This window comes from Ochotona princeps, chromosome 7 (genome assembly GCF_030435755.1).
Source record: "Ochotona princeps isolate mOchPri1 chromosome 7, mOchPri1.hap1, whole genome shotgun sequence".
NCBI lineage: Eukaryota > Metazoa > Chordata > Mammalia > Lagomorpha > Ochotonidae > Ochotona > Ochotona princeps.
The window spans coordinates 71,881,769-71,893,886 of NC_080838.1; the positions used below are offsets into that span (position 1 = coordinate 71,881,769).

Sequence of the window (12,118 nt, forward strand, 5' to 3'; positions counted from 1 at the left end):
ATATTTATCATTTGATTCAGAAATTTTCTTGCCACACAACCAAGAAAACTGAGAATATGTCCACAACAAATTGATTCATAGTACTAATGAAGATATGATTAAATAGAGCCAAAAGACCCCTGTGCAGGGGAGACAAATGTCCATCAACTTAGAATGAATAACATAGTAGCTTATATCTCTAATCTGAAATGTTGTCCAACTATAGAATAGGATGAAGTATACATATATGCTACAAGATGAGTAAGTCTCTAATGTATTATATAGTGTGTACTGTTGGCAACGCCCCGAGCTGAGCGGAGGGACTAGGGTTACAAGAAAACACGCAGTGAGACAACACAAGACAACACGCAGTACACAGAATGCCGATCGATGATAGATTGATAGATTGATCTTTATTGCAACTCCAGGCTTTCTTTTATACTCTGCCTAGCTCCTCCCAGTGTTTATCCAGTCCTCAAATGGCCACCTTAAATCCTTCGAGTTCCTCCCAGTAGTGGCCACCCTAAATCCCTTGAGTTCCTCCCAGTGTTTATCCAATCCCTTGGCAGATAACTTGACAAATAGGAAGCAGGAACTTATGGTTAAGCCAGTGGCTAGATGTATCAGGCCAAAATTGCTCATCCTGTTACCCTCTGAGAAACAAGCTAAGCTGTGGAGTTAATCCTTGGGAGACTGGGGCCTGCAGTGTACATATTACATGGTTCAATTTGTTTGAAATTCTCTAAATAAGAAAATCTATATAGGTAGGAAATAGGTCAGGAGTTGCTAGTGCTGCTAAAGGCAATTGGCTAAGGAATTATTTGGGGGTTTAGAAAATGTTCTAGAATTCATGGACATTGACACGATGGCTCAGTGGCTAACCCTTGCCTTGAAGGCTCCAGGATATCATATGGGCATCATTTCATACCCAGGCTACTCTAATTTCCATCCAGCTCCCTGCTTGTGGCCTGCGAAAGCAGCAGAGAATGACTAAAAGCCTTGGGACCACCCCTACCCTCCACCTACCTGAAAGAACTTGAAGAAGCTCCAGAATCCTGGCTTTAGATCAGCTTTGCACTGGCCTTTGGAGCTACTTGGGGAATGAACAAAAGATCATTCACTCTGTCTTTCCTTCTCAGCAAATCTGCCTTTACAATAAAAAAAAAAGTCTTAAAAATAGTGATTGATGTCAAATTACAATTCTATGACACTTAGACAATGTATGCTAAACTACAGAATTATATAAAAAACATACTATGAAAAATAATATAAATAATAAATAAGCAAAGAGAAAAATGAATGAAATGTGTGGTATACAGATACAGTCCAACAAAATATTTAAACATTTATTTATTCAACCCAAGACATGATGATCCAGATGTATTATTACTTTATTTTTGCTCTGAACCAACAGTCATAATGCATGATTGTTAATTACGATGTTCCAAAAACTTTTTGTAAAATAGGTGAAATGTACACTCAAAGCCGTGGGCTCGTGAATCCATGAAATTATAATAGAAATGCTATTGCATATGTCCATTAAAATATGAAGTCAAATTCATTTTTTTCCATGAGTCATCCAGGTACTCTGTTTGCTCATAAGTACCCGTACATTGACCTGTACAAGTTACATTTTAACTATGAAATTAGTCTCCTTGTATGTAGCCACCATAGAAGGAAGCTACAGTTTTAAATGAAATTTCTCCTTTTATTGAGATGTCTACCAGGTGGATTTCAGTTCTTCTGCTGCTGCTGCTACAGTTCAGCTGCCACTTCAGTGCTGTGGGATGTGGAAAAGTATTGGTGTGGCCGATGGATTTCAGTCACTGGATCAATATGAAGACCATCCTGGATGAACTCGTGCAGAGGGGACATGAGGTGACTGTTCTCAAATCTTCAGCTTCTGTTCTGCTTGATCAGAACAATTCTTCAGCTATTAAGTTTGAAACTTTTCCTGTATCAATATCCAAAGATGAGTATGAGATGATTTTCACAGAAGACCTAATGAAATATGTTTATGAACTGGCTAAATATTCAGTTTGGAAATATTTTTCAGAACTTCAAAAACTGGCATATATTGAATCTGATTTTTCTGAAAACATATGTAGAGATGCAGTTTTGAATAAGGAACTTATGACAAAGCTGAAAGAGTCGAGGTTTGATGTTATTTTTGCAGATGCCCTGTGTCCCTGTGGTGAGCTGCTGGCTGAGCTACTGAAAGTCCCCTTTCTGTACACACACCGCCTCTTTCCAGGCTACACGTATGAAAAGTACAGTGGAGGACTTTTGCTTCCCCCTTCCTATGTGCCTAATACCTTGTCAGAATTAACTGATAAAATGACATTCATGCAGAGAGTAAAAAATATGTTGTACGTGCTTTATTTTGACTTTTGGTTCCAAACTTTCAATGAGAAGAAATGGGATCAATTTTACAGTGAAGTGCTTGGTAAGTCTTGTTTTCTTTAGATGCTGTCACATCCTGACTACTTTGTGCTTTGCAGGTGACCTTGTATGCATATCAAATAATAGAAAATTGCCTTCTTTGTTTTAAAATGTTTATTTTCATTTTTATTTGAAAGGCAGCTTTACAGAGAGAAGGAGAGACAGAGAGAGAGAAAGATCTTCCATTTGATGATTCATTCCTCAAGTTCCCACGATGGCTAATGTTAAGCTGATCTGAAGCCAGAAATCAGGATCTTCTTTCAGGTCTCCCATAGTGATGCAGGGTCTCAAGTTTTGGGTTAACATCTGCTTCCTTCCCAGGCTGTAAGCAGGGTGCTGGATCTCAGAAGAAGCAGCTGGGAAATGAACCAGCACCTGTATGAAATGCTGGCACAAGCAGGTAGAGAATTAGCCTGTCGGTGTACTGCACTGACCCCAAAACTTGTCTTCTAATAGTATAATGAGGGAATGAAAACATAAAATAATATTTCAGAGCTTTGCACAATGGCTCAATGTCTTAAACCTCACACTGAAAGCAATGGGGTCCTATAATGGTGTAAGTTTGTGTCTTGGTTGCTCCACTTTCCATCCTGCTTCCTTCTTTGGTCTGGAAAAGCAGTAGCTAATGGCCCAACGCATTGGGAGTCTGCATTCATATGGGAGAACTAGCTTAAGATTCTGGCTCTTGGCTTCATACTGGCTCAATTCCAGCTGTTGCCACCATTTGCAGAGGGTATCAGAAGATTGAAGATGTTTGTCTCTCCTTCCATTTGTAAATCTAACTTTTCAACAAAATAAATAAATCTTTAAAAAATGAGACAAATTTGAAATGCAGAGGAGCTGAGATTATATATCAGTTAACGATAGATAATTTTCGGGCTTGGCATGATTGCGTAGCGGCTAAAGTCCTCACTGAACGTGCTGTGATCCCATATGCGCACCGGTTCTGTTTCTGGCGGCCTTGCTTCCCATCCAGCTCCCTGCCTGTGGCCTGGGAAAATAGTCAAGGATGGCCCAAAGTCTTGGAACGCTGTACCAATGTGGGAGATTCAGAAGAAGCTCTTGGCTCCTGATTCCTGGCTTCAGTTTGGCTCAGCTCCAACCATTGTCAGCGCTTGGGAAGAGAAGCAATAGAAGGAAGATCTTCCTCTCTGTCTCTCCTCCTCTCTGTATATCTGCCTTTCCAATAAAAATAAATGAGATCTTAAAAAAAATTGCTTATCTTCCACCAAAGAAGTAATTCTAAGAAGCCCCAAAGTAAACCAATGTTGATTTCTCTAAGCTATTATGCACCCCCTTTGCCATACTCCATATATTTTGGGAAATAACTCACATATTTTATAAAAATTTGTTTTATATATAAATATAAACACACACATACATATATATTTAAAAGTTACACTATTTTATTACCTAATAAATTTCCACCACAGTTGGGATATGCAGTATTTATATCTCACACACTGAAAAACAGAAACTAATGTTTAGCTTTGGAGTAATTATAATTTTTAAAAGTGAGCTATCAATTCATCTACTTTCAGAACCACAATCTAGAATACTACTCAGTCATTAAAAGGAATGAGGTGAGTTACAGCTGCAGTGTCTTTCCGCAATGTTCCTGTTATATACAGCTGTATACTCTCTTTTTAACATACTTGCATACACACAAGGTGGAGGAATCCACCATGGTGGGAGGGTTTGGGGAGGGGTGGGGAGAATCCAAGTACCTATGAAACTGTGTCACATGATAAAATGGAATTAATGAATTAAAAATTAAAAATACATTAAAAAACATACTTGCATACACAAACCTCCGGCAAATCATTCTTATCAATAGAAGAACTTTTGAAAATATCTTTGGAGACTTGCAAATCTCTTTCAAATATTACCTGACAAGGTCCAGTATTGTGGGCCCTGCAGGTGACGTCACCATTACTTACCATACTGGAATCCATATGAATCCAAGTATCTCTGCTTCTGAAATGGCTCCCTTGGAAAGCAGTGGAGAATGGCTCAAGTACTTGTACTTCCAGAAACCTGGATGCATCTTCAGTGTCCTAGCCTATCTTTAGCTGCAGCTATTTGGTAACTGAGCCAGCTCAAGGGATATCACACTCTCTCTTTTTCACATCTTTTCTCTTTCTCTCTCATCCCATAAGCCTGATTTTAAGTAAATCTTACATAAAACAACAACAACAAAACATTGATTTATGTTTTTGCAAAGTTGGATTTACAGAGAGAAGGAGAAACCAAGAGAAAAATCTTTTGTCCACACATTTACTTTGCAATGGCTGGGGCTAATCTGATCCAAAGATAGGAACCATGAGCTTCCCAAGGCATGGGGCCATCCTCAAGTGCTTTGGCTGGCCACAAGCAGGGAGCTAGATGGGAAGTATAGCAGCCAGGACATGAACTGGCATCCATACGGGACCCCAGCACATGTAAGGCAAAGTCTTTAGCCAATGGTGTACTGTGCCAGGCCCTCAAGTAAATCATTTTAATAAAGGAATAAAGCAGTCATACTCACCTAACCCTTTTATTTTCTTCTCTCCTTAGGCAGACCCACTAAACTGACTGAGTTAATGGGGAAAGCTGAAATATGGCTTATCAGGACCTACTGGGATGTGGAATTTCCTCGCCCACTCTTACCAAATGTTGATTTTGTTGGAGGGCTCCACTGCAGACCTGCCAAACCCCTGCCTAAGGTAAACCTATTCCAGGCAGTTTGGTTCTGCTTGTTTGCTGAACGAGGTTGCAATCTTTCTGCATTCTTCACTCAAGTGTTTGTGTCTCAGGGTGTTATGGGCAGTGGAACACAGGATCTTAGCAAGACAAACTAATTCTGTACCCATAGCAGCTATATTAATTTCATTGTGCTATAAAGCAATGAGGCCAAACTTGAAAAATTTCAGTATAAAGTCAGTTAAAATTGGGTCTTTATTTGTAAACAAAAAAGACTGCATTAATTATTCTTTCAAGGAATTTTGATAAGTGTGTATGATACATCTGACTTAAGTGCTAGATACAGATAGAGAGAACATAGAAAATATTTTACCTTCTTGCAGATGAGGAAGTACTATTCAGCATGAGAAAAGCAGTATCGGATGTGTTCTGCCTAGAGTTAGACTCTAAGATACTTCAGGAAAATTTCCCTGAGTAGCATGCATCTCCATAGCACATGTCTGTGAGGACCAGCACAGAGGCAACCTGCTTGAGGCTCTACAAAAACCATGAAGTCTATCTATACAAAAAGGCAGATGTTTCTTCCGGATGTATCAGAAATCTGCTGTTATTGGAATTGCAAAAATATTTTTAGCATTTATGTTGGTATTTTTCATGATGGCAAAAAATGATTTTAATTATACATTGTAATTCTATCTTTATAAAGTTTTTCATGTATTTCATTCACAGTCTGGATGTGGGGGCAGAGCGACACTTGTCACACTACACTTTTCACTCATGTTCCCACCTTCTCTCTTCCTTTCTCCTTTATGTGTTTTTAATTTGTACAATGACATATTTTCAGGTTTCTTAACAATCCCAGCCTTAACTCTCCATTAGGTAAAGAATTCAATCAATAACAAGCAGAGAAAAAAAAACTGCTTCTCAAGAGTGTAGACTAAGTCTATAAACAATAATAAAATCTCAACATGACCAATTTGGTCATATTTAATACATTGTTGGCACTCTGTACATTTTTATGATACAACTAGAAAGTAAGAAGTATTTGCAACAGCTTTATCAGGTCTCCTATTTACTATTGGTAGAAACAAAACCATGAAGTTTTAAAAACTTAAAATCCAATGTTAATTTTTGGAGTTAGGAATTACCTTCACAAGCAAAAAGTTGCAGTCAACTTAAGGAAAGTTCAGTTAATGTAACTCTCTATCTGGAATAGTCCTCTGTCTGTGTTAAGGGAAAATAACAGCATCCCACAGATACAAAAAAAGCTGATTTTGCAGGAGGATGAGAAAGTTGAATATTGTATAATTGTGAATTCAATTGTCTGATTGCAATTGTTGATATCATAAAAAGTTGCAAAAACAATATTTCTATCCACTTTCAGAAACAAGAAGTTTGGGAAGAATATCCTATCTGTAAAATGCATCAAGTTTCTGAAAGATGCATATAATGCATTTGGGTATCTGGGCATTCTTTTCAAGGTTGTCCATTCACAGTGCAACATTGCTAATTTATAATCCTGTTAAATTAACATGATAAGAATATACTTCCCTGAATTTCTTGTTACCTTCAATCTGCTCAGATGGCTCCTCTTTCTTCCCCTTGTAATGTGTGAATACCCAATACTACACAGCACCTCTTTCCTCATTTGTAATTACTGGGTTCTAAGCTGAGCTCACTTTGCCTTCTTTCTGCAAAATCCTATTGCAATACCCTACAACATTACTGTGTAACACAGAGATTATGAATAAAGTTAGCTTTGCTCTATACCCAGTGTCAGGAATTCTGATTTTCCTTTCTAAGAAGTCTTTGCTAATGCATGTGCCTTGCAGATTGTTCCCCATGTCTTGCTCTAGTAATTTGATGGTGTCTGCACATAGGTTAATCGCTTGGTTCACTTAGAGTTGATTTTTGTATAGGAAGAAAGCTAAGTGTCTTGTTCTTCTAAACCTACCTAGCCGATTTTCCAAGAACAGTTTGTAAAAAAGAGTATCTTTTCTCTCTGGGTTGATTTTTGAATTGTTACCTGGCTACATCTTAGAGATCAAGGTCAGATTCATTTTGGAGACCTAGACGTTTTCTCCAGCATGCAGTGGTGAATCTCTGGAAACTGTGTTGATGCATGGATCTTGGATCAGTGCGTTAGTCAAAATCTAAAACCATTGCTCTCTGGAAACCTACAGAGAATCTTCTAAGGACACATTCCGGTTGCTTTGAAAGTGTGTGTTCTCATAGGGTCAATTATTAATACACATTCTCATAAGGAGGTTTTTGTTGGAGAATTTTCTTTCTGCTATTTACTACATTTAATGGATTATTACATATGTGATCATTCAGGAAATTGAAATGCATCATCACAAACAAAATAAAAAAGAATGAAAGAATGAAAGTTGGAGAGATATTAGTGTACTACAGACTTATAATTTAATCTTTGAAATAAAAGAAATCTGTTCTTGTATTAATTTAAAAATAAGCACTTGATTATGCTTTATTTGATTATTATTTTTTCTTTGAAAAATCAGCTACATAATGGCATACTTATAGTAGAAATTTAAATAATCTATCATGCATTATTTAAAAGGAGACTCATTATTAGATCTTATATGATTTGCTAAATCACTTGTAATTATTATGGGGAAATTGGTTCTGGCAATCAATTTTCATTTAGTCATTGTTTTATTTCTCTATGTGCATTTACAAAATTGAATATATTAGAATGAATTTACAACTATCCTTTTCTCAGTTCTCTAATTTTTTGCTTTAAGTGCTTTTAAATATCCTAAAACAGAATAATTACCACTAAAATACAGAAATCTGTTACTGTGATATAAAATTCCAGTAAAATAATCCTAAAAGTCCTATTTATACTTTACTAATTTATGGATAGTTATTTGTTTAAGTAATCATGCTTTTGGTCTTATGTATGTGTAACATTTTTTCTTCAAAGTCATATTTTAAAATTGATACAACAATGAAATGTGCTGCCCGTATCTGACGAATAGTGCTTGCCTCATCATTTAACTCTTTGTAACAGGAATTACCCGTTTCAGAGAGACCATGAGGCCTTTCTTCAGTGGAGACCCCACAATGTGTCCTATAACTACTGATGCTATTTACAGCTCCTGCTGAAGACTTGTTTGTCTGGACTTACTGAGAATTTTTTTTAATACAATTTTTGATTTTTGCCTAATGCAATCCATACATCAGAAGTTGCACATTGTTCCAAAACCTCTCTCATCCAAAAAATACAATGAAGCTTTCTGAATTGTTAAAAGCATAATGATACATCCTTTTGTGGATCATCTATATTCAAGTAAATAATTATTATTTTCTATTATTAAAATAATACTTAGCTTTTGCAAGTTTTAACAACAGTATTTTCTTTTGCTAATTACTTGTTGAAGCTTCTTTTCAAAATGTTATTTTTCAGAAAGAAGCAAATGTTTCAGATTTGATTATGTAGACTATGAGTTGTCCTTTGCATTCTTAAAAAGCATTTTAACTTGATGGCATCAGTTTCTTTTTTTTTTTTTTTTTTTTTTTTTTTTTTTTTTAATTGTTTATTATTTAACTTCAGTAATTACATTGTATTATGTGACACAGTTACATAGATACTTGGGTTCTCCCCACCCCTCCCCAAACCCTCCCACCATGGTGGATTCCTCCACCTTATTGCATAACCACAGCTCAAGTTCAGTTGAGATTTCCCCATTGCAAGCGTATACCAAACATAGAGTCCAGCATCTTATTGTCCCGTCAAGTTCAACGGTTTCTTAGGTATACCCTCTCTGGTCTGATGACAGAGCCAGCAGAGTATCATCCCAGTCAATTGAAAGCTCCAACATACCATCAGCAAAAATTTACATCATTATGGAATTAATTGACATAGTAATGAGTAACCAATATGTTAAAAGTAAATGCGGGTTCCCAGCCACCTTCTGTGACCACCTCACCTATACTTCAATTTTAGTTTATACACAACATATAACATTCAAAACATAACATGTTATACATAACATCATATCATCTTAAATTAAGGCAAACATGTGGTATTTAACCTTTTGGGATTGGCTCATTTCCCTTAGCATTATGGTTTCCAGTTTGGCCCATTTGGCCACAAAGAACTGCATTTTGTTTTTTTTAATAGCTGAGTAGTATTCCATGGAGTAGATGAACCATAGCTTTCTTATCCAATCCTCTGTTGATGGGCATTTTGGTTGTTTCCATGTTTTTGCAATTACTGATTGTGCTGCTATGAACATAGGAGTACATGTTGGTTTCTCATAGAACAAGTGTTCTGGATATATTCCTAGGAGTGCTATTGCTGGATCATACGGTATGTTGAATTTGAGTTGTTTGAATATTCTCCATACTGATTTCCATAGAGGCTGTACCAGCCTGCAGCCCCACCAGCAGTGGAGTAGGGTTCCCTTTTCCCCGCAACCTCGCCAACAAGTGTCGTTGGTGCTTTTATTCATGTGGGCCAGTCTTACTGGCGTTAGGTGGTACCTCATTGATGTTTTAATTTGGATTTCCCTTATTGCCAGGGAACTTGAGCATTTTTTCATATGTTTATTTGCCATTTGGGTTTGTTCCTTTGTGAAGTGTCTGCCCATTTCCCGTGCCCATTTCTTGAGTGGCTTGTTTGTTTTGACATTTTGGTTGTTTTGTAGCTCTTTGTATATTCTGGATATTAGCCCTCTATCACCTATGTCGTGTGCGAAGATCTTCTCCCATTCTGTGGGTTGCCTTTTTACTTTGTTGATTGTTTCTCTAGCTGTACAGAAGCTTCTTAGTTTGATGAGGTCCCAATTGTTTATTTTGGTCTTGATTTCTACTGCATCTGGAGTCTTTTTTAGGAAGTGAGGGCCTACCCCTAAGTGTTCCAGTGTGTTTCCAACTTTTTCTTCCAAAAGTTTGAAGGTTTCTGGATGTAGGTTTAGATCTGTTATCCATTTAGATCTGATCTTAGTGTATGGTGAGAGATGTGGATCTATTTTTTTGTTTCTGCAGGCTATCAACCAGTTGTCCCAGCAGCATTTATTGAACAGACCTTCCCATTTGCCTGGGTTGTCGTTTGTCTTTTTGTCAAAGATTATTTGGCTGTATCTGTGTGGGTTTCCTTCTGGCGTTTCTATTCTGCTCCATTGATCTTCCTCTCTATCTTTGTGCCAGTACCAGGCTGTTTTGATAACCACTGCCCTATAGTATGTCCAGAGGTCCGGAACTGTGATTCCCCCTGCTAACTTCCTGTTCTTCAGGATAGTTCTAGCTATCCGTGGTTTTTTGTGCTTCCAGATGAACCTTTGGATCATTGTTTCCAGTTCCATGAAGAATATTTTGGGCAATTTGATTGGGATTGCGTTGAATGTATATATTGCTTTTGGCAGTATAGACATTTTAATGATATTGATTTTACCTATCCAGGAGCATGGGATGTTACTCCATCTTTTGAGGTCTTGTTCAATTTCTTTTTTAAGCAGATTGTAGTTTTCTTCAAATAAGTCTTCTACATTTTTGGTTAGATTTATTCCCAGATATTTCATACTTTTCTCTGTTATTTTGAATGGTATCTTGCTGGTTAAGTCTTTTTCCATCTTGGGGCTGTTCGCATACACTATGGCTGTTGATTTTTGTTCATTAATTTTGTACCCTGCCACTCTACCAAACTCTCGTACAAGTTCTAGCAGTCTCTGTATTGAGTCTCTTGGCTCTTCTACATAAAGAATCATATCATCTGCGTATAGTGAGAGCTTGACTTCTTCGTTTCCCATTTGGATTCCTCTGATTTTTTTTCTTGTCTTATGGCCTCAGCGAGTACCTCTAGGACTATGTTGAATAGTAGTGGAGAAAGTGGACATCCCTGTCTTGTTCCAGATCTCAGTGGGAAGGGTTCCAGCTTTTCTCCATTCAGTATGATGCTGGCGTTGGGTTTTTCGTATATTGCTTTAATTATGTTGTGGATTTTTCCATCTATGCCTACCTTGGTTAGGGTTTTTAGTAGGAAGTGATGTTGGATTTTGTCGAAAGCTTTTTCCGCATCTATTGATACTATCATGTGATTCTTGTTTTTCAGTTTTTGGATGTGGTGTATCACATTTATAGATTTTCGAATGTTGAACCATCCCTGCATTCCAGGGATGAATCCTACTTGATCTGGATGAATGATCTGTCTGATGTGTTTTTGAATTCTGTTGGCTAGGATTTTGTTGAGAATCTTAGCATCAATGTTCATCAAAGAGATAGGTCTGTAGTTTTCCTTCTCTGTTAGTTCTCTGTCTGGTTTTGGGATTAAGGTAATGTTGGCTTCATAGAATGAGTTTGGAAGGGTTGCCTCTTTTTCTATTGTTTTGAAGAGTTTGTAGAGGATTGGGGTCAGCTCTGTTCGGAATGTTTTGTAGAATTCTGGAGTGAAGCCGTCTGGGCCTGGGCTTTTCCTTGTTGGGAGGTCTTTAATCACTGATTCAATCTCTACTTCAGTTATGGGTTTGTTCAGGTCGTTTGTTGCCTCTGGGCTAAGTTTTGGCAAGTGGTAGAAGTCTAAGAACTTTTCCATTTCTTGGTGATCTTCTGATTTGTTGGAGTACAGTGCTTTGTAGTAATTTCTGATTATGGCCTTAATGGATGCGGTGTCTGTTGTTATGTTGCCTTTTTCATCTTTGATGCTGTTAATTCTTGCCTTCTCTTGTTTTTTCTTTGTCAGTCGGGCCAGTGGGGTGTCTATCTTGTTTATCTTCTCAAAAAACCAGCTTTTTGATTCATTGATTTTGTGTATGGTTTTTTTTATTTCTATCTGGTTGATTTCCTCCCTTGTTTTGATGATTTCTTGTTTCCTATTGTGTGTGGGGCTCTTCTGCTGTTGTTTTTCCAGTTCCTGGAGGTGTGTGTTTAGTTCCTGTATTTGGCGCCTCTCTTGGGCCTTGACATGAGCTCCAATTGCGATGAGTTTACCCCGTAGCACTGCTTTGGCAGTGTCCCACAAATTTTGGAATGTTGTGTCAGAGTTTTCATTGGT

General features: G+C 37.4%; 1 protein-coding gene across 4 annotated transcripts in view; it reads left to right on the top strand.

Moving 5' to 3' along the window:
• The first annotated feature begins 1,685 nt into the window (after positions 1-1,685).
• Positions 1,686-12,118, top strand: part of LOC101528508 (UDP-glucuronosyltransferase 2B17) — a 93,455-nt gene continuing 83,022 nt past the window's right edge. For all 4 annotated transcript variants that reach the window (XR_009245859.1, XM_058667245.1, XM_058667246.1 and 1 more), the window contains exons 1-2: positions 1,686-2,425; positions 4,978-5,126. Coding sequence is in view for 3 of the 4 variants with exons in the window: in XM_058667245.1 (XP_058523228.1) it covers positions 1,696-2,425; positions 4,978-5,126 (879 nt within the window). In the remaining variant the exon portion in view is untranslated. The remainder of the gene's footprint in view (positions 2,426-4,977; positions 5,127-12,118) is intronic.